Source organism: Trachemys scripta, chromosome 1 (assembly GCF_013100865.1).
Source record: "Trachemys scripta elegans isolate TJP31775 chromosome 1, CAS_Tse_1.0, whole genome shotgun sequence".
NCBI classification, from domain to species: Eukaryota; Metazoa; Chordata; order Testudines; family Emydidae; genus Trachemys; species Trachemys scripta.
The window spans coordinates 54,796,343-54,819,794 of record NC_048298.1 but is presented as its reverse complement, the minus strand read 5'-3'; the positions used below and the strand labels follow the sequence as shown (position 1 = coordinate 54,819,794).

The 23,452-nt window shown below is 43.4% G+C and overlaps 1 protein-coding gene across 1 annotated transcript in view; it reads left to right on the top strand.

Annotated features, from left to right (window-relative positions):
* Nucleotides 1-23,452, top strand: part of NELL2 (neural EGFL like 2) — a 233,886-nt gene that overhangs the window by 47,474 nt on the left and 162,960 nt on the right. Inside the window, exons 4-8 of the mRNA XM_034769935.1 lie at nt 12,965-13,138; nt 13,252-13,348; nt 20,077-20,149; nt 20,331-20,413; nt 22,269-22,397. Coding sequence (XP_034625826.1) covers nt 12,965-13,138; nt 13,252-13,348; nt 20,077-20,149; nt 20,331-20,413; nt 22,269-22,397 — 556 coding nt within the window. The remainder of the gene's footprint in view (nt 1-12,964; nt 13,139-13,251; nt 13,349-20,076; nt 20,150-20,330; nt 20,414-22,268; nt 22,398-23,452) is intronic.

The window sequence follows — 23,452 nt, the reverse complement described above, 5'->3', positions numbered from 1 at the left end:
GTCATTTCTTCACTGTAAGTAATTTCTTCCCTGGATAGCGCTCTAGGCAGGACAGGGAAAAGGGCAAAGCCATTGAATCGAAGTGACATTGTAGTGAGAGATGAGTACAAGGACTTTAATGAGATATTACTTATATACTTGGCATTTAGAATTTAGACTATGAGGATGTTTTGGTTATATGCATTATCTGTTTTGGGGGGGCAGGTGAGCGAAGCCCATATTTAATCCTTCATAACACTTAAAGTGCCAGCTACTAATTGGAAAATAGGGTTTGTCATCCTGAATGCCTCATTATCATGCCACATGTATCATCACGGAATACAATGAACTGATGTACTTAGCCAACTGTGCAGTGCTGAATGTGGTGGTGTGGATTCCTTCTAGAACCTCACAAGCAACCTATGCCTGGAAGAATAAGATTTGCTTACTCTTATCATTACCTTAGTTTGCATAATAGCAGATCTCAATAGTCACAATCCCACCCATTTCAAAATCTAGCTTGAATATTTCAGTAATGTAGATCAGTATTTCAGTTTATTTATTCTATACTTACTGCCTTTCCTTTCATTGAATATTCCTCTTTTCTTCATATTACAGGACAGAGTCAAAAGGGTAAATTGATTGATTTTAACTATACATGATGTATGTATATGAATAACTCAGGGAAATCCCTGGTATGAATCTATGCACGATAGACTTAATTATTTTCAATGAGGCTAGAACTCAGGAATTTTAGGCTTTCAAAATATTTGTCTAAAGTGTTTTGAGCTAAAGTAGAATTTTTATTAACTGTCTGTAATCATAGTATAGCTATTATCCTTTGTGGGTCAGCTGCTAGAGGGTGCCAGAGTCTCCCCACCTCTGATGCACTCATACCCCACTTCTATTGATCTAAATGGCAAAATTTCTATTGACTTTTATAGAGGAGCAGGACTCGTCTTAGTCAGTAGATAACATGCTCCTAACAACTTTAAAAAACCCTCATCCCCAGCATTTTCCCTTTTCCAGACTATCTAATCCTAGTTTTTAAATATCTTTAAGTCTCACCATAACTCTAACCATCTCCATTTCCCTTCTCTGAAACTTTTCAATCTCCTTTGTAATATCATAAGATAAGGCGACCTCCGATGGACACAGTAAGCCAGAGTGGAGAGACCTAGTGTAAGACTGAGTATTATTATAATATTTCCCCCATTTTAAATCTCCCATTTTAAAATGCATCCAAGTCTACTGTTGGCTTTTATAACTTCCACCATACACTCAGCTTCCAGTGGTGGTAAGTCTTCCCAGAGGAATACTTGCCACTGAAAGCTTCCTGCTAGGGCCTGGTAGCTGGACCAGGATTTGGTCCTGCTTTGAGCAGGGGGTTGGACTAGATGACCTCTGAGGTCCCTTCCAACCCTGATATTCTATGATTCTATGACCACCTAATGAGTTTTTCCCAAAAAGCCACAATCCCACAATTGAGACAGAAGACCGTGCATTTTAATAAACCATTGTGGTTTAGAGGGAAAGTGAAGGCAGCTGTAAATATATACACAATAAATGGAAGAAAGGGGAAGTTGATAGTAATGAATATAAATCAGAAGTTAGTAATTGTAGAATTGTAGAAAATTGATAAGGGAAGCCAAGAGATACAAGTGGAAATCTACAGCCAGCAGAATTCAGAACAATAAGGAGGAATTTTTAAAACGTATTAGTAACAAAAAGAATCCTAACAATGGTATTGGTACATTACTAGATGGAAATGGTAGAATTATCAATAATAATGCAGAAATGACAGAAATGTTCAATAAATATTTCTGTTCCATATTTTGGGGGGAAACAGATGATATAGTCTCATCATATGGCAACGATAAACCTCTTTTCATTCTCTGGAGGACATTAAACAAAAGCTACTAAATTTAGACATTTTAAAATCAGCAGGTCCTGAAAACTTCCATCCAAGCGGTTTAAAAGAGCTGGCTGAGGAGCTTTCTGGACCATTAATGTTGATTTTTCAATACATCTTGGAGCACTGTGGAAGTTCCAGAAGACTGGAAGTAAACTAATGTTGTTGTGCCAATTTTTAAAATGGGTAAATGGGATGACATGGGCAATTATAGGCCTGTCAGACTAACAATGATCTCAGGCAAGATAATGCAGCAGATAATGTGGGCCTTGATTAATAAAGAATGAAAAGAGGGTAATCTAATTAATGCAAATAATTGCAGGTTTATGCAAAATAGATCCTGTCAAATTAACTTGATATCTTTCTTGATGAGATTACAAGTCTGGTTGATAAAGGTAATAGTGTTGATGTAATATACTTAGACTTCTGTAAGGTATTTGACTTGGTACCGCACAACATTTTGATTAAAAAAAACTAGGAAGTTATAAAATTAACATGGCACACACTAAAAACTGGCTAACTTATAGGTCTCAAAATGTAATTGTAAATGGGGAATGTTATCAATGGGTGTTTCCAGTGGGGTCCTGCATGGATCAGTTCTTGGTTCTATGCTGTTTAATATTTTTATCAGTGATCTGAAGAAAACATAAAATCATCACTGAGAAAGTTTGCAGAAGTCACAAACATCTGAGAAGTGGTAAATAATGAAGAGGACAGGTGAGGTCATTGATTCAAAGCGATGTAAATGCATTTTAATATGTCAAAATATAAATCTATACATATAGGACCAAAGAATGTAGGCCACACTTACAGAATACGGGACTTGCTCCTGGGAAGCAGTGACTCTGAAAAAGATTTGGGGATTGTGGTGGATAATCAGAACATGACTTCCCATTGAGCTGCAGATGCGCCATCAGAGACCCTTCTGTGTTTGCAGTGGAGACTGAACAGAACATGCCTTTTGCAAAGCTTGCTGCTTCATGGTCACTGGAGCACAGCCTGATTTTGGTAACTCTCTAGTGTGAGGCCAGCAAAACTGGACTTTATTAAGAGTACCAGCAGTGATCAAGCATACTAGCAAATAGTGAAAATGCTGGCAGCTATGCAAATGTACTGGACTGGTAACCAGTGCAGGGAGCAGATTAAGTGGTTCAAGGGTGAGTATTGGAAAACCCAAGATCAGGTATCTCACCAAAATCATGCCTATTTTATGAGGAACTTGACTGGGTGCTGGTCACTGGCATGGAGCCAACAGTGGTGCATGATGACCTGGTCAGCCAGGATGGTGACCTATTGGCCCCAGAATCCAGGACGGGACTGATCGGAGCCAGTAGCAGGCACTGAGTCTGGACAGTTAAGTCATTCTGTTGCTGAAAGTGGTTCCAGAACAGGATTTGGAGCAGCAGCACATTCTGGATCCATACTCAGAGGAGCTGATGCACTCCCCTGAGGAACAGCTTGCTGTGGAGCCTGCAGCAGACACACATGGGAGAGAAGCTGCCCCTAAAGTCAGTAAGTGTCTGTCTGGCTCCATTTTGATGTGTATTAATATAGTAATGGGAGGGATTTCTGCTCTGTGAACCAATGCAAAAGTTATGAGAAGCCCAGCTAGCAGGGTGTATCCATTAATGATGGATTGTATTCTTCTCCACCACCACCACAAAAAGGCGACCGGGCTATGCAAACAGTAAAGATCACCTTTAAAGTGTTTTTTTAGTGGAAAGGGTCAGATTTCTGCTAGGGCCCTTCCTGTCTCTTACAAGTAATAACCTTACATTGCCATGCCTGTAAGTATACTGCTGTGTAACCATTTTATGGTCTATTGAGCCACCTGCAAACAATGAACTCTGTGTGTGTGTTTGGGGAAATGTGTTCCATTTCCAAATTTAGTCCATTTCAGTTAGAGGTAGTCCATGCAATCCATAGGTGACAAAATCTAGGCAGAGGAGGCCTGGATTTACTTCAAGTCAAGATTGCAGAAATTATCAGAAGTCTGCATTCCAAGAAAGGGAAAAAACTCATAGGCAGGAGTTGTAGACCAAGCTGGCTGAGCAAGTGTCTGAGAGAGGTGATTAAGAAAAAGCAGAAAGCCTACAAGGAGTGGAAGATGGGGGGGATCAGCAAAGAAAGCTACCTTATTGAGGTCAGAACATGTAGGGATAAAGTGAGAAAGGCCAAAAGCCATGTAGAGTTGGACCTTGCAAACAGGGCCGGCTCTAGGCACCAGCAAAACAAGCTGGTGCTTGGGGCGGCACATTTTTAGGGGCGGCATGGCCGGCACCAGAATGCCACCCCTAAAAATGTGCCCTGGCCGCCCTAGCTCACCTCCGCGGCCGTGGTGCGCGAAACAGCTGATTCACGCGCCGCTGTTCCCTCTCCCTCCCAGGCTTGAGAGCCTGGGAGGAGGAGGCAGGGCTGGAGATTTGTTTTTGCTTGGGGCGGCAAAAATCCTAGAGCCGGTCCTGCTTGCAAAGAGAATTAAAACCAATCGTAAAGGTTCTATAGCCATATAAATAAGAAAACAAAGAAAGAAGTGGGGCCGCTAAACACTGAGGATGGAGTGGAGGTTAAGGATTATTTAGGCATGGCCCAATATCTAAACACATACTTTGCTTCAGTCTTTAATGAGGCTAATGAGGAGCTTAGGGATAATGGTAGGATGACAAATGGGAATGAGGAAATGGAGGTAGATATTACCACATCCAAGGAAGAAGCCAAACTCAAACAGCTTAATGAGACTAAATCGGGGCGCCTAGATAATATTCATCCAAGAATATTAAAGGAACTGGCACATGAAATTGCAAGTCCATTAGCATGAATTTTTAATGAATCTCTAAACTCGGGGGTTGTACTGTATGACTGGAGAATTACTAACATAGTTCTTATTTTTAAGAAAGGGAAAAAAAGGGATCCAGGTAACTACAGGCCTGTAAGTTTGACATCTGTAGTATGCAGGCTCTTAGAAAAAATGTTGAAGGAGAAAGTAGTTAAGGACATTGAGGTCAATGGTAATTGGGACAAAATACAACATGGTTTTACAAAAGGTAGATTGTGCCAAACCAACCTGATTTCCTTCTTTGAGAAGGTAACAGATTTTTTAGACCAAGGAAACGCAGTGGATCTAATTTACCTCAATTTCAGTAAGGCATTTGATAAGGTTCCACATGGGGAATTATTAGCTAAATTGGAAAAGATGGGGATCAATATGAAAATTTAAAGGTGGCTAAAGAACTGGTTAAAGGGGAGACTACACTGGGTCATACTGAAAGGTGAACTGTCAGGCTGGAAGGAGGTTACTAGTGGAGTTCCTCAGGGATCGGTTTTGGGACCAATCTTATTTAATCTTTTTATTACTGACTTTGGCACAAAAAGTGGGAATGTGCTAATAAAGTTTGTGGATGACACGAAGTTGGGAGGTATTGCCAATACAGAGAGGGACCGGGATATCCTACAGGAAGATCTGGATGACCTTGTAAACTGGAGTAATAGTAATAGGATGAGATTTAATAGTGAAAAGTGCGAGGTTATGCATTTAGGGATTAATAACAAGAATTTTTGTTATAAACTGGGGACGCATCACTTGGAAGTAACAGAGGAGGAGAAGGACCTTGGAGTATTGGTTGATCACAGGATGACTATGAGCCACCAATGTGATATGGCTGTGAAAAAAGCTAATAGGGTCTTGGGATGCATCAGGCGAGGTATTTCCAGTAGAGATAAGGAGGTGTTAGTACCGTTATACAAGGCACTGGTGAGACCTCATCTGGAATATTGTGTGCAGTTCTGGTCTCCCATGTTTAAGAAGGATGAATTCAAACTGGAACAGGTACAGAGAAGGGCTACTAGGATGATCTGAGGAATGGAAAACTTGTCTTATGAAAGGAGACTCAAAGAGCTTGGCTTGTTTAGCCTAACCAAAAGAAGGGAGATATGATTTATCTCTATAAATATATCAGAGGGATAAATACCAGGGAGGGAGAGGAATTATTTAAGCTCAGTACCAATGTGGACACAAGAACAAATGGATATAAACTGGTCATCAGGAAGTTTAGACTTGAAATTAGACGAAGGTTTTTAACTATCAGAGGAGTGAAGTTCTGGAATAGCCTTCCAAGGGGAGCAGTGGAGGCCAAAGACATATCTGGCTTCAAGACTAAGCTTGATAAGTTTATGGAGGGAATGGTATGATGGGATAGCCTAATTCTGGCAATTAATTGATCTTTGACTATGGCCTGTGTTGGGACACTAGATAGGGTGGGATCTGAGTTACTACAGAGAATTCTTTCCTGGGTGTGTATTTGGTGAGTCTTGCCCACATGCTTAGGGTTTAGCTGATCGCCATATTTGGGGTTGGGAAGGAATTTTCCTCCAGGGCAGATTGGCAGAGGCCCTGGGTTTTTTTTGCCTTCCTCTGCAGCGTGGGGCACGGGTCACTTGCTGGAGGATTCTCTGCACCTTTAAGTCTTTAAACCATAAATTGAGGACTTCAATAGCTCAGACATAGGTCAGGGGTTTGTTACAGGAGTGGGTGGGTGAGATTCTGTGGCCTGCGTTGTGCAGGAGGTCAGACTAGACGATCATAATGGTCCCTTCTGACCTTAAAGTCTATGAGTCTGAGACATTTTGTTCAGAAATGTGCTGGTGGTGCGACAGTAATTCCATTGATAGTGTCATTTGTTGTGAATAGTGTTCCAGCCTGTCCATGAATGTAGACTCCTGATTGGTGGAAAACCCTGTCATCATGAACCTTTTCAGTGCAACCCACATTGCTCTCTGTGATCCATGAGGGCCTGCGTAACAATGCAGTTGCGTCCTTTGTGGTTTATGTGCTCCCTGAGGAGGACAAACGAGTCCCATCAATGTCCCCAGCACAGTTTGGAAACCCCGTTCTCTCAAAGCCAGCAATTACTTCAGCAATATCTTTTATGACTACCACTTTGGGGTAAACCACATGCCTGATTGCCTCAGAAACCTCTGCAACCACTTTAACCATAGTCGACTTTCCAACACCCAACTGGTTTGCAATGGATCTGTAGCAGTCTGGGGTAGCCAACTTCCACATGGCTATAGCAACCTGCTTCTGGCCTGCTGGAGTGGCCTTGTATGTGTGACTTTATGTTGGAAGGTTGGGTCAAGCTGCTCACAAAACTCCAGAAATGTGGCTTTCTTCATGTGAAAGTTCTGGACCCACTGCTGGTCATCCCAGGTCTGCATGACTGTGATCCCACCAGTCTGTACTTGTGGACCTGTCCCAGAAGTTTGAGTCTGCCTTGCCTGGGTACTCCTCCTGCTCCATCATAAGCTATGTCAGGTGCCTTTGATGGGCCAGAAAACACTGCCGAAATGTCCACCAGCACCTTCCGAAAGCTCTGCCCATTTCCTGACACAGAAGTTAAAGTGCAAGGAAGAGAAGTGCCTCCTCCATGTTGCTGGCTCTGGTAGCTGGGAGTGCACTGACCAAAATGATTGCTTGGCAGGATGTGTTGGCTGGCTGTTCAGATATCCTGTAATGTGCAGGATGGACAGTCAAGTTTTCCCAGAGTGCACCACAGTCAGAGGGCTAGACTGGCCACATTTCAGGTGGGTACTATGGAGTCTGGGACTGCATGCTGCAGGGTGGGCATCTGAGCCCCAGGTTAAAGCCTGGGATAGAAAATTCTTAACCTAAGGTAAACAATCAATGTAGATACTCAAGCTCTGGGTTCTCTAATGCAGGGTCAGCTGACTCAAGTCCCACTAACCCTGGGCTTACATTGCGGTGTAGATATAACCTAAGTACCTACACGGGGAACAAATATTTAGTAATGGACTCCTCAATCTAGCAGAGAAAGGTATAACAAAATCTAATGGCTGCTAGTTGAAGCTAGACAAATTCAGATTGGAAATAAGGTGTAAATTGTTAATGGTGAGGGTAATTAATCATTGGAACAATGGGTTGTGGTGGATTCTCCATTGCTGACAATTTTAAAACCAAGATTGAATGTTTTTTCTAAAAGATCTACTGTAGGAATTATTTAGGGCGGTTCTATGGCCTGTGCTATACAAGAGGTCAGACCAGATGATCACAATGGTCCCTTTAGGCCAGGGGTTCTCAAACTGGGGGTTGTGACCCCTCAGGGGGTCACAAGGTTATTACATGGGGGGTCACGAGCTATCAGACTACACCCGCCAAAACCTGCTTCAACTCCAGCATTTATAATAGTGTTAAATATAAAAAAAGTGTTTTTAATTTATAAGGGGGGGGTCACACTCAGAGGCTCGTTGTGTGAAAGGAGTCACCAATACAAAAGTTTGAGATCCATTGATTTAGGCCTTAGAATCTATGAATCTGGGCTGTGGGTACAGGAAAAGGGATGCACTAGTTCAGCTGATGAGGCTCCTATGGAGCATTCCTTCAGCAGAATCCTTGGGAGAGGCCAGCAGTACAAACCGCCTCCTGCTCTCCCTGGAAGTAAATCTGTCTTGGAGAACAGCTGGCTCACAGAATGGAAATGTATACCCCCTTACCAGCAGTCATTTTCCTCCCCTACACATTTAGAACTCCTTAGCACAGCAGAGACATTTAGAATAGTTTTGTCACTGTTACCCGTTATCCAAGTTGATTTGCTGAGGTTTAGTTTACTTTTCTATAAGCGTGGGAGAGCATCTGTGAGAATCACAGCCCAAATCTGCCGTCACTTAATCACATGTACTCACTCTGAAGTTAACAGAAGTTACTGTGGTTTCTTTCTGTGCAAAATTTGGCCTTACATTTCCATCATTAATTATATTTGCTCATCTTGAGCAGGGCATCATTTTCTATGGGTTAAAGGAAGGGCAGTCCCCTCCCCACCACCTTGGTATGCCCTTGCCCCCCTGACTTTTCATAGAGCTGTATGCTCCATTATGTCTTACACTCCTGCCACCCCAACTTTGCAGGATATAATATAATCACATATGGTGTTCTTTATGCTGACACTACTGACCCCCGCTCCCAGGCCCCCTGAATTTTTTCTGAAATGATGCCCCTGATCTTGAGGACATTCTATCCCTTATATACTTTAGAGAACCTCAGCTGATGTAGATCAGCATAGGTCTATTGAATTCAATGGAGTTAAGTCAGCTTAGACCAGCTGAGGATCTGGCCCACTCTGTGGTGAATCTGATATGAGATAAAATGATTAACGCCCCAATATCTCCCTTGTGTCTCAGTTTCATAACATTAGTTCATGCTTAAGGTGGTGCTGTTTCAGCTGCTTCTGTCACTGTTTCCCTGATGCCTCTATACATTGTTTGTGAACAATAAACTATTATTCTCTCAATGGTGCTTTTTTTTTTTTAAATTTTTGAACTTTTAAGATAAACTGTGTGATAATGACAAGATGGAGGACAGTGGATCCCCGCCCTCATGTTGGGTGCCATGACTCACCCTCGTAAATTAATGATTGTTTGTACGGCTGGTTTTTACCCTTGCTGATAGCATGTTTGTTTCTAGCTGGATTATAAACTGCGTTTTTAAAGTTACATTGTCGTTACTGGTCAGTGTTTACTCACTGGAAGACTTTGCTGGGGCCTTTATTATTTTTGTAGTCATGAAAAATAACAGCAAGATGGTGGAAACTGATAATCGTCTATATTTAGATACAGCAGCATAGTTTTTGTTTAACAATCACCAAGAGCTTTTAAAAACACTAATTAGGCCCTGCTGTGAGGCAGATAAATAGTGGTTTGCTCTTGTTATGGATTAGTAAACAGAGAGTTTACCTATAGTTCACACAGTGAATCAGTGACAGAATTGGAAATAGAACCAGGAGTCCTGAACTGCAGTTCATGTTTTATCCAGAAGGCTGCACATCCAAATTCCAACCTCATGGTTTATCCCATCAAAAGTTCTTGCTTTAATGCTGTGAGCTGACCCCATGTTTCCTTCTTTTCTCTGCCAGACTCCATCACTTGCCAAAAATTTCACGTAAGTTCCAAGTCCCAAATATTCCCCAGCAAACCCTCTTCTAGCCCATCTATGTAAGTGTTATGTTCACAGCATACACACAAAGAAATTGGATTAAAAAACATAAATATTGTTACTGGCAATTGCAATATAAAGCTACTTTATTTCTTAGAATTCAGAATGATAACACACCAGAACCCAAAAACCGAGAAAGAGAAAACATGTTGCCCCCCTAAGGCTCTATGGCACAACCTTGCTTTAAGCTGACCCTTTCCACACTGATGCTAGGCCCTGATTGCATATTTCCTTACAGAGCCCCCTAGCCTGCAAGCAGGGCCAAGAAACCCTCTCACTCTTAAGGTACCTGTACACCTCACACCACTGGCAGCACCATGTAGGGTAAGTGGGTACATGCCACAGTGAAAAGCAGGCTGTGACCACATTGCAGTATGTAGCATGCACATGTCAGTTTTAGTCTCTTGCAGTGGGGAAAGGCTCCGGCAGCAAGGAGGCAGCAATTTTAGCAGTGTAGACAGGGGAGGCACTGCTTGGGCATGTAGAGAGACGTGCAGGGTACATACCCTAAGGTTGTGGCATGTCTATTCTACTTGCCTAAGCAGTGCATCAATGTCTACGCTGCTATTTATACCCGTGCTTGGGTGGCATGCTGTGTATGTATTCCACTCACCGCCATAAGGAGGATGCAGTATAGACAGGGTGCAGTATAAAGTGATAGCTTGCAATTCCAATGTAGTCCTCAATACACCAAACAGCAAAATAGTTGTTTATTTTACAACTAATATACTTATTTTTTCATTTTTTTAAAGTTCCTATGCACTTGGTCTGCTCATCCTTCCATGGAAGGAAGTTTTCCCATTGACTTCCAAGGGAGCAGGATCAGATGCTTATCCATTCTAAGAGATGATCTTTTAACATATTCCTATCTCTCTCGCTCAGGTTTAGATCTATGATCAGTTGCTGGAAGAGCTGTACAATATGTTCAACCTCTTCGTTTGATCAGGAGTGACTTATTTTTATCCTTTAAGCATGAGTTATGAAGGAGGTTGTTAGGTTGACTGATGCCCTGTCACTATTGCCCGTTTTCTTTGCAGCCGAGCCTTCAGTTAGTTTACGTTTCTTGCCAATGCAAAAATGATTGTTGGGCCACAAGGAGGTAAATTATTGTAGATTGTAAATTTGATTGCTGATGTCAGTTCACTGCTTTGTTAATGCAGAGATTAGAACATGCTGAAATACTCTTTATGGGGAGGAAGGGGAACATGACTTTTGCCAGTTTTGCGAAAGGTAACTGTTTTGATGCTATTGCAGGGCACATTTAATGATTATAAAAGCTAAAAGAAAGGAGTGATGTGATTTGAGCCCCTCCCTTGAAACAGGGGTTGTAAAAGATTATTTTTACTCACTTATCTTGTCTCCTCTCACCCACCTTGCAAACTAAATTCCTTATCCTTCCTATACTTTAGAAAAATACTTGTCTTATTAGAACAAAACAAGCAAACAGAACCACACACATGGTATCAAACCACAACCATTCCATCAATCTTGTACAGAAAAAAGGGAGATTGCCAGCTCTTGTCATCTTCTTGCAACTCTCATGATATTTAGTGTTTTTTTTCCTTAAAGCAACAGCTCCTGGATTTATGTGGTTATTGGAGAATCCCAGATTTTGTTTTAAAAAAAAGGTTTCTAGGTCTCATGGTTTCAGAGAAAAGCTTGAAAATGTGAACAGTAAAGATTCAAAACCCAGAAAACAAATTAATTCCAAATTTTATTCTTTTAAAAAATCTCATGATGTTTAAATAATAAGCAAGCAAGAACCGAGGCTGGATATTGCCTTCTTGCTTTAGGATATACTGTGACATCCAATTTTTAAACCTGGCTTGTGATTTTTGAATGCGTGGTGCAGGCAATACTGACTGATGAGTTTAGGAAGGTTTTCCTGGGCCTTCTCTTACTCCTACTGCTAGTGGCGTGGCCTGTACCAGCCAGTAGCTGTGGATCTGCAGCAGGTATTAAAGGAGTCATACATTTGCATAGGTTTGGTAATGGATATTTGTCTGGGTTTGGTAAGATCAGTTACTTCTGGCTTGGAAATGAAATATATACTTGACTCCCACACTGCTGCATAAAACACATGTGTTGGTGGTACAGCATACACAGAACCTCTTTTCAGGCTTTGATTGCCCCTTCCCACCGTCACCATCATTCCACCCTTAGCTCACTTTTGCAGGGTGTAGCAATAAGGGGCTTCATAGGACCTGAGCAAGGAGTGAGCAAGCCCTGCCCTTCCCAGGATGATTTGTCAGGCAGTTGCTTGCATACTAGAAGAGGCCTACTTCTCAGGATAGGCAGGGAGTAACTCTGTCTATCCTGGTATGGGTTGGACCATGAGGCGCTTTTAAATCCACCTACAGCTGCATCTCCAGCTTGTCTGTGCTCAAATTCACCCAACTTTGGTATACATATAATGCTGTTTTGTACCAAGCGTATGTGAGTTCAGAAGGGCCTAGCATTTCTTCACCTCCAGTTCTTTGGCAAAAACTGTGATTATGAATAATGCAAAGGGATGTCACAGTATATCCTAAAGCAAGAAGGCAATATCCAGCCTCAGTTCTTGCTTGCTTATTACTACCCCAGTAATCCTGATGATGGGTAATAGTTCCACTCACAGCACTTGGTGTTGTCTTCATTGTATTTAGTGTGCCTGTATATCTCCAGGATACTCTGCCCACTATCTGAGGATAGTGTGCTGGATTTTGTGTGGTTCTGAATCAGATTATTTTAATAACAGAAAAATGGTACTATGTTAAGGAACACATTGGTGTTTAAAGAGCAACAGAAGAGATCTAATTTGATGATGCTAGTGGAATTCTTCTTATTCGCTTGAGATCTGACACACTTGCATGAAGGCTGCATTCTGCTCCTAAAAGAGTTATTTAAAAGGAAAATACAAGACCAACATTGCAGAGTCTCTATTTTCACTCTGACTGAGGGCCTCCTTCTCTTGGTTTCTTCCTCTTGTTAATCATTCATATATGATAATCAGCCACCACATTATATGCAGTGTTGCATTCTCCTGTCCTGATATGAATGCTTAATGACTCAATGCTGCATTTTTGGTGTAGGTACTTGGAACTGGAGAGCAGTGGACATCGAAATGAAATCAGGTTGCATTACCGTTCAGGCAGCCATCACTCACACACAGAAGTGTTTCCGTACATTTTGGCAGATGATAAGTGGCACAGGCTTTCCTTAGCAATCAGTGCCTCACACTTGATTTTACATGTGGACTGTAATAGGTAAGTGAAGAGTGATATTTCATATTAATAAGTAGTAGTCTGGAGCATTCCTGCTCAGTAATAAATGAAATGATAACCATTTGAGGTTTATTTCTTCTATTATTTCTTAACAGAATTTATGAAAGGGTTGTGGAAAAGCCCTACATGGATTTACCTTTGGGTACAGCATTTTGGTTGGGACAGCGGAATAACGCACATGGTTATTTTAAGGTAGGCTTTCCCTGAGAGGAAAAGACTGAACATAGGTAAAAATGGCAAGTGTTCCCTCCATATCTGAAGCAGTGGAAATATTTTAAATACTGTGGTACATAAAGGCTTTATCATGTGAGGATGCTGTTGGTCCAGTTCCCTTAAGCAGAACATAATCCTTGTCATAGGGGCAGGCAAATTTCATCCTCCAGCACCAATGCGGGGCGTTGTGCTCCAGAGGGATTCACCCTCATGGGAGGTGAGAGGATCCTCACTCTACCAACTTCCTCCCAGGGGTTTGCCTGAGACAAGTAAGGTTTATCTTGCTACCAGGAGTCTGTAAAAGGTTCCACAGAGGAGGATGCCTGGACCATGTGCTGAATCAGCTGGTGGGGTTACTCATCTGGAATGAAACTGCTGTGATCAGCAAGGAATTGTCATCAGGAGCCAATCTTTATTAGTTAGAGTTGAAAATAAGTTACCACAACCATCATGCATCCTGTCACACACTTCCTTACACCAAAGTGATATCCACTGCATGTGTGTCAGGAGCCACAATCCCCATGAGTGAAGAAATCTGTGTTCAGTTGGGCTGCTGCCAAATTATGGTATACTGTGAATAAGTAAAGCTAGAGAGCCAGTTAGCCATTTAAGAGGGGCATGATCGATGACTAAGGTGAAAGGGGCTCCTCAGAGGCAACAGAATAGGGATTGTATTGCCTGTTGCACAGTTAGATGTATGTTTTTTGTCACAGAATATTTTTCACCAGAGGAAAGAGCTATCTACTCCAATACAATACATGGTCCTCAATGCCATTATCCTTCTATTGTGTTTAAGTTCTTAAATTACACCTCTGAGCATCTTCCAAGGTTAGAAATTAACAAGGTGATTAACATCAGTAAAGAGAACAAAGTTTCTTCCCCCGGGAGAATAGTTACAGGTGCTTTATTTTGCATTTTAACTTTACAATGACTATACCACTATATGTTGCTATATGGGAAAGCAAGGTTGAAGAAGTAAGTTTTTGCATTTGGACTAGAAAAATGTCAAGATTTATGGTCATGCTTAATTCATATTCGATGACTCCTTGGCCACACTCCCTGTCCATGGTTTGACCTCACCCATTTCAGAGGTTGGCTGCGGGGGTCCCATGCAGAACAGAAGTTTCAGACACCTGGCAGCCCTGTCTCCACAAGGATGTTCTGGTACTTGAGGCCCTGAAGGCTAGAGTACTTTGGATCCTGGGCACTGTGTCCTGACTGAATCTGCCTTGCTAATTTTTAAATCTTGGATAAAACACTATGATTTTAATATTCAATGCAAGTCCTGCCTTTGGTGCTGAAATCAGCATTAGATGTGTAAACACACGTTTTCCATGCCTAAGTGTGGATTTAAATCCCAAGTGGGTTTGAGATATGGAATGGATGTCCCATCAGGCACTCCGTTTTGAAAACTGAGCCCTGTATCTGTTTTTTAAATTCAGTATATTTTTCCTTCTCTATATTAAATGCCAATCTCCTTGTTAAATGGCTGAGAGGTGACCAAGTCCATAGGGGGCAGAATCCACTGAAAAGTGGCATTCTGGACTTAAGTAAACAAAATCATTTACAAATAATTAAAGATTACTGTGATGGGACTTAACCCCCAACCCTGCAAGGCTAGTGAAGGCACCCAATTGGTCTTGCTTTGCACTTGGAGAGGCGAGTCGCTAAATGGCTCCCAGCCAGAGGGGGCAGAACTATGCTGTAATAGGTAGATGGAAGGAGCTCAATTTGGGGCAGAGACAGCAGAGAAGATGGGTCTTTCTGGCTGGGAGTAGCCCAGGGTTAAAGTACACAGACAGAGAGAACGGGGACTGCACAATATAGGGACAGTGTAGGCTCCTGCAAGGGAAACCTTGAGATAAGATTTGTAAATAGAGTAGAAAAGACTACAATAGCCCAAGGTGGTAGGAGAACTACTCAGTTTCATTTGGATTTTTTTATGATACCCTGGAAGTGGTCTGAACTTAGGTGACCTGGCCAGAGGCTGAGCCACAGAAAACATGGGGCTTGAGGCAGGTGGCCGACAGGAGGCTCTGGAGCCGAAGAGAGTGGCAACACCCTGCACTGATTCAAGGGTGTGTGCTGAGGGTGAGTGAACCCTGCCACATATTGGTACCAGACCTAGGGTTGTGGAGACACCCACTTTATGAGAAAGGAGGGAGATACCAACTACCTTAAAAGTGGGGAGAAGATGGACAGATGAAGGCCTTTTTCCCTCCAGTTGGGGAATGTGGAGGAGCTTTTCCGCATGCCGGCAGTGCAACAGGAGCAGACACATGCTCTCTTGTTGTGTCTATTATAAGGGAAACAACAACAGCAAGAGACTCAACAGGCTCAGCAAGAACGTTTCCTGCAGTGCCTAGAGAAGTGGATCCCAGGGCCCTGGGTAGTTTCAGGAGAAGAAAGTTCTGCCAGACCGGTTCCCGGCCTCACAAAATTGGGCCCAGGTAACAACCCAGAGGCCTTCTTGAGCACTTTTGAGAGGGTAGCAACTGCAGCAGGGTGGGCCAAATCCTTTTGGGCAGCTTGATTGTCCTCATTCCTTTTGGGAGAAGCTCAAGTGACCTACCGAGCTTTGTCTGACGAGTAGGTCCGACAGAATTGTGAAAGAAGCCATTTTGGCTGGGGCTGACTCTGGAAACATACCAACATTGGTTTAGGATAGAGCCTTTCCCCAGGGGATATGCCCTAGAGTGGCAGCACAGCGTTTACGGGGCCTGGCCACATGATGGTTACACCCTGACATGCTCTCTTTAGACAAGGTGGTGTAACATTAGAACAATGTCTAAGGATCTTGTCTGCCAGAGCTCAAAGTTGGGTCTGGAGATTTTGACTTCTACTGATGAGGCCATTGAGAGAGCAGAGGCCTACATACTGAACCACCCAAACAAGGGGTTAGTTCAAGGGGACTATTCCAAGGAAAGCAGGGTAATAGAGAATCCTGATTTTGAGATGGCAAGGGAGACATATGTGGAGAGAAGTTCTTAGGTAATCTGGTACCTAAGAAACCAGAAGAGGGAGTGGGACCTCAGTCATCACCAAGCACCCAGGAATCTGTCAGAAGAATATGGTGGTGTGTTTCGGGTGTGGTCAACCAGGTCACAAAAGAAAGGACTACCCTTTCATGGAGTGTGGCTATTGGATTGTTACTACAGGAAAGTCTACAATTTGGCATGTTCCCTCAGTAGGGGGCATGCTCCAGCTTACCAGAACTGCTAATGTGTCTAGATGTGAAACGAGAGGACTGATTGACTCCAGGTGCGGTTGGACACTGGTTTGAGGGAGTAGACTCCCAACTGCAAAAACAGAGGTACAAGCTGAGAGTTGGTATATTAAGAAACCTCTCCTTGCCCATAATTGTAGGGAGACACTGGCCTAATTTCCCAGCCCTATCCCTATCTCTAAGAAAGGATATCACATGAACAAATTAACCATAAGGCAACTCTCATCTGGACACAGGCTGTTGTGCCGGGTGGCCTAGAGACAGGGCCGAGTACTCAAAGGACTGGGGAAATGTAGTTGAGAGATTTGAACAAGAGACACCAAGCCAGCTAGAGGCCCTAGAAACACAATTGCACAAGGCAAACCAAGAGCTGGAGGAGGTGAAAACCTCATGACAGATAGGGTTGCCAATGCTCCAGGATTGTCCTGGAGTCTCCAGGAATTAAAGATTTATCTTTAATTCAAGCTTGTCATGTGATTGAAACCTCCAGGAATACATCTAAACAAAATTGGCAACCCTAATGACAGAAAATAGTAGAGAAGGCCACATAACAAGAGCAAGAACAGATTTGGACAAGACTAGAACTGGCATATGAAAAGAATTGTTGGCAGCAACACAAATGGGAGCTGGCTGCACTGAGAACCATGGAAATATGTGGAAAGGGTGCTGCAACCTCTAAAAGCCAAGAACAGGCCCCTGCAGAAAAGAAATTGGATTGGGTGGGTTCATGGGGAATGGATGCTCTGAATGAGGAGACAGGAGAAGCTGCCTCAATTGTGGACCCTGACCCGGCACCCAAAGGGCAATCACAAGAGGCCGGACTGTCCATGGAGAGTAAACAGATCTGGGAACTTCAAGAGAGATTAACTGCTGCAAAAGAGGCTCTGCAGTTACACTCCAAGATAGAGAATACTGGAAAGGACATTCTGAAAAGATGCTAGATTATAAAAATTGTTTGTTTATCTGAGTACTACTTAGAGGAAGCAACTGCAGGGCCCCATCAGGGGCGGCTCCAGGCACCAGCGCAGCAAGCGCGTGCCTGGGGCGGCAAGATGCGGGGGGCAGCCTTACGGTTGCTGTGAGGGTGGCAGTCAGGCGGCCTTCGGCGGTGTGCCTGCGGGAGGTCCACCGGTCCTGCGGTTTCGGCAGCAATTCGGCGGCGGGTATGCCGAAGCCATGGGACCGGCAGATCACCTGCAGAAAAATCGCTGAACCCGCGTGACCATGGACCGCCCACAGGCATGCCGCTGAAGGCTGCCTGACTGCCGTGCTTGGGGCGGCAAAAAACATAGAGCCGCCCTTGGGCCCCATACAGTGATGGGGAGAGAGAGTCCTGATGGGCACTACCTTGAGAGATGTGTGTAATGGGGCTTAATCCCATCACTTGCAAGGCTGGCAAAAGTGCCCAATTAGTCAGGGTTTGTACTTGGGGAGGAGAGGAGCTAATTGGCTTCCAACCTGAGGGGAAATGGAGCTAAGTCGTAATAAGTAGACTGAAAGAGGTACTTGCGGGAAGAGACAGCAGAGAAGACCAGTCTCTCTGACTGAGCGAAGCCCAGGGTTAGGTTACATAGACAGAGAGATTGGGGACAGCACATGATGGGGCAATGTAGGCTTCTGCGAGGGAAGCCTTGAGATAGGATTTGTAAGTAGAGAAGAAAAGACCACAATAGCCAAAGAGGGTAGGAGAACTATTCAGTTTTCTTTGGATTTTGTGAGAGCTTGTTTATGATACCCAGAAGGGGTCTGAATTTAGCTGTCTTGGCCAAAGGGCTGAGCCACAAGACCTGGGGCCAGAGGCAGCTGGCCAGCAGGAGGTGCTGGAGCCAAAGATAGTGGCAACAGCTCGCACTGACTCAAGGGGTTGCTCCAAGGGTGAGTGAGCCCTTCCAAAATTGCTTATACTGCTCCAAAACTCACTTAATGTTCTGTATTTTCTGCTTATGACTAATACAGTTTTTAGATTATCATGTATTTATTTCTTTTCAAGCCTTTACATGATACTCATCCATTTTCTGAAATGTCTCGGACTGTGATGGAACATGCACACACATCAAGGTGTAAAATGAAAGACACCATCTGTAGTTGCCTTTTGGTTTATTTTAGTTGTTTGTCAAGGAAGTCTAGATGAGTCAAAATACCATGAGATTTTTCCTGACTGAGAAAAGCCAAATTAAATGAAATTCAGCAAGGAATAATAGCACCAATCCATCCAAAATACGTTGATTTTATTGATTGTTCAATATATGATATACAAATGGTTAAACTGAAAACAAAAATATTGAACATAGCATTGTGGACTGTAAATCTCTTCAGACTTGTAGCCCAAGATTTTAATAAATGACTAGTGGGTTTGGTTGCCTAGGGGCTTGGTTTTCTGAAGGTGTATGCCGAGCACTTTCTGAAAATCAGTCTCACATTGGATAGCCGAAAAACGAGGCCCCCAAAATCATGGATCACTTGTGAAGATCCTGGTCTAGGGTTTTATTTGGTTTTGAACCTAAACTTGTTCCCGCTGAATCAGTGTGGGATTTGGCCTTTAATTAGGATTGAGTCCACAGTGTTTTGATACCTTTTCTTCATAGCGCTATAAATCTTGTTGTAATTCATTGCCAATTCATTGCATTTCTTTTAAGAATGAGTTTTAAGATCAGTGTAAGGCATGGAAGGAAGGGTAGATGAAAGGGATATCTGCAATGTGTGTGATAGGATGGTTCATTTCTAAATTGCGTTTGGCCTTTGCTTTAGGAGAGCAGCAAAGTGGCTGCTAATTATATCTTAATGACTAAGGATGTGTGTGAATTCTGCCTGTAAACATGTGATCTGTCCTTCTGGGTGAAACAGGTCATTTCCAGCTGGTATATTTGAATTTCATGCTAAACGTCCTATTCCCCTAAATTGTCAAGATGCTCCTCTGCAGCTGTGTAATAGATATGTTGCTTCTCTGAATTAGGTATGCTATATGAAAAGATCCATATCAAAATCATGAAATGCCTGTCTGAATCTGTTTTTCATGACTCAAGTTTCTTTAATCTTCACTTCTGTTTGACAACAGTAGTTCAGTGAATATTTGCATTTTATTTAAAACAGTGTTTCAAAGACCCTGAAACTGGAAATAAATTTTTAAGTTGCTTTAAAGGTCATTTTCAAGCTTTTCTTCAATGGGTAACTAAAAATAACAATGAATTCAAAACAACCAGACTCTTGTCATTTAATTACATCTTGACATTTAATCGTATGCCTTTAAAAATGGTTCACTATGTGTGTACATGTACAGTTATCTATTTTACTTACTCTTTGCTCTCCCATCACCACAGTGGGTGCAAATAAGAAGTATTGTATTCATAAACAGTGTTTTTTTCATGCAGTTTTTCTTTGTGAGCTCTAATGTTTTATGTGGTGAACATTGCTGTGGAATATTATTTTGACAGATAAAAATAATGCCCACTCTTCTTTCTTTTCTATCCCCACTTGCACACAGGGCATAATGCAAGATGTGCAACTACTTGTCATGCCTCAAGGATTTATTTCTCAGTGCCCAGATCTTAATCGCAGTAAGTCTATTAGTTCTTACACCATAGAATCAAAGGTGTGCTTCTTGCTTCATTTTTGTCCTGCAAGCTCTTTTAAAACCTTGAGCTCCAATATATTGGTTCTCAGCTGTGACTTGTATAGATTGAACCTATTGTATATACAATTTGACAAATGTAACAAATGTAGTGTTTGTAATTCCAGCCTGCCCAACGTGTAATGACTTCCATGGACTTGTACAGAAAATCATGGAGCTACAGGACATTTTAGCCAAAACATCAGCTAAGGTAACAGTTACTCAGAGACATGGTGTGGGGCATAGGCTTCAATTCAGGTCTCTCTCAAAAAATACAGATGTTCCATTCTGTCATAACTATAAAGGGAAGGGTGTAACAGCTGTCCTGTGTACAGTACTATAAAATCCCTCCTGGCCAGAGACTCCAAAATCCTTTTCCCTGTAAAGGGTTAAGAAGCTCAGGTAACCTGGCTGGCATCTGACCAAAGGACCAATAAGGGGACAAGATACTTTCAAGGGGGGGGGGGGGGGGGGGAGGAGAGAGAAGGCTTTTGTTTGTGCTCTTTGTTTGGGAGTTCGTTCGCTCTTGGGACTGAGAGGGACCAGACATTAATCCAGGTTCTCCCCATCTTTCTAAACAAGTCTCTCATATTTCAAACTTGTAAGTAAAAAGCCAGGCAAGGCGTCTTAGTTTTACTTTGTTTTCTCAACTTGTAAATGTACCTTTTACTAAAGTGTTTATCTTTGTTTGCTATACTTTGAACCTGAGGCTAGAGGGAGGTCCTCTGAGCTCTTTAAGTTTGATTACCCTGTAAAGTTATTTTCCATACTGATTTTACAGAGATGACTTTTTACCTTTTTCTTTAATTAAAAATCTTCTTTTTAAGAACCTGATTGATTTTTTCCTTGTTTTTAGATCCAAAGGGGTTGGATCTGTATTCACCAGGAGTTGGTGAAAGGAAGGATGGGGGAGGGTTAATTTCTCCTTGTTTTAAGATCCAAGGGGTTTGGATCTTGATCCACCAGGAGTTGGTGGGAGGAAGGAGGGGAATGGTTAATTTCTCCTTGTTTTAAGATCCAAGGGGTTTGGATCTGTATTCACCAGTGAATTGGTGAAAGGTTTCTCAAGGCTTCCCAGGGAAGGGAATCCATTTGGGAATGGTGGCAGCGGACCAGAACTAAGCTGGTAGTTAAGCTTAGAAGTTTTCATGCAGGCCCCCACATTTGTACCCTAAAGTTCAAAGTGGGGATACAGCCTTGACACATTCAGAGAGCTTTCTTACATTTCAATGTTTTCATGCAATTGCACATTTTCATAGTAAATACCATCAACTTTCCTGAACAAGGGTTTATAAATATGCAAGCTCTATCTGTCAGACTAAGGATTTTGTAAAACTGGAATGAAACAGGTTACCATGTTTACAGTGCTTGTTGCAGCAGGATTTTTTTGGTTTAAGACTTTTCTAAACCTGAGCTGTTCAAAGAACAGGTCAAAAATATGAAAGTACTGGGGCTGAGGACTTTCGAGCAGTATCTACATCTACTATCTGATGATCATATCAATTACTCAGGGCAAGGAAGTTTCGCTCCCTAGGCGAAACTTCCACCTTGCGCCCCCCCCAGCCCTGCGGCAGCTCCCTGCCCCCCTCTCTACCCTGAGGTGCCCCTCCTGTGGAAACTCCCCCCCCGGGGAGCCGTGTGGCAGCTCCCCACCCCAGCTCACCTCTGGTATGCCCCCTCCCCAAGCACGCCATTGCTGCTCCACTTCTCCCGCCTCCCAGGCTTGCGGCGCCAATCAGCTGTTTGGCGCCGCAAGCCTGGGAAGGGAGGAGAATTAGAGCGGGGGTGGCGTGCTGGGGAGGAGGCGGAGCACAGGTGAGCTGGGATGGGGGGCCCTGCAGCAGCTCCCCCCCACCGCCCTTCCCTCGCCCATGGCAGCTCCCCACCCCCCCAGCTCGGGGAATCATTTAATATTTCACAATAACCACTTAGTCATCATCTGACTGCATTTTCACACGTACTTTTTCACTCTGCAATCCTGGATGGTAGATGGCAGTTAGATCATTATTTAATTATATGGAAACTGTTTACCAATGTAATAACTCATCTTTGTGAAATGTGTACAGCTGTCCCGAGCTGAGCAGAGGATGACTAAATTGGATCAGTGCTATTGTGAAAGGACCTGCGTCATGAAGAGCACCACCTACAGAGAATTTGAATCCTGGACAGATGGCTGTAAGAACTGCACTTGCATGGTATGGCTACAATTTGAGTAGAGACTCAGGGACCTTGATGTCCTCTTTATCTACTACACTTTTAATGAGACAATATAATGATGAAACTTTCACAGTTTCTTCTTCGAGTGCTTGCTCATATCGATTCCAATGAGGTGTGCTCGCGCCGCGTGCATGTCCGTCGGAGAATTTTTACCCTAGCAACACCCAGTGAGTCGGCTGTGGAGCTCCCTAGAGTGGCACCTTCATGGCACTCAATATATACCCCAGCCGACCCAGCCCCTCCTCAGTTCTTTCTTACCGCCTGTGATGGTCGTTGGAATTGTGGAGTCCTGCTTTGCTGCTCTCCACTCTCCCTAGCATAGTTCACAGTTAATAGTTAATAGTTATAGTTGTTGATAATTATAGTTAGTATTAGTGGGTTGGGGTTTTTTCCTCCTCCTTCCCGATTTTTCTCTTGGGCTCATGCCCAAGGCTCCAGGATTTAAGCCCTGTGGTTCCTGCTCTAAGCCCATGCCAACAGGCGACCCCCATGACTCTTGCCTGAAGTGTCTGGGGGAGTCTCATCAAGCAGACTAGTGCAGGATCTGCAAAGGGTTTCATCCCCGGACTAAGAAGGAGCGGGACTTTCGTTTAAAACAGCTCCTCCTGGAGGCGGCCCTTAGCTCTCAGTCTCCTGCGGCACGCCAGGATCTGGCACCGAGCCCCTTGGTGCGCAGCACCTGGCGGCAGCAGTAGGAGCTACACCATGGTTGGACTCTGACCGAGACCCGCGGCACCAATGCTACCCGGCACTGCAAGCTTCTGACATCATCTGCCCGGCAACGCTCCCATTCTCCTGTCCAGAAGCGGCACCAGAAGCTGAAAAGGGTGGCCCACCTCCTCAGAGACCAGCCTCTCTGGAACCGCCCGTGGAGAAGCATCGCGCAGGGGAGCATCAAGGGGCACAGTCTATGGCTTCGGCGCCATTGACTCTGGCCCCAAGGGGAGAGCTGTTGAGTCTGGTGCCTCTGGACTCCCCGACATGCAGCGTGGTTGAAGTCCAGTTGCCGTCCACTCCGGATACCTTTGCGGCT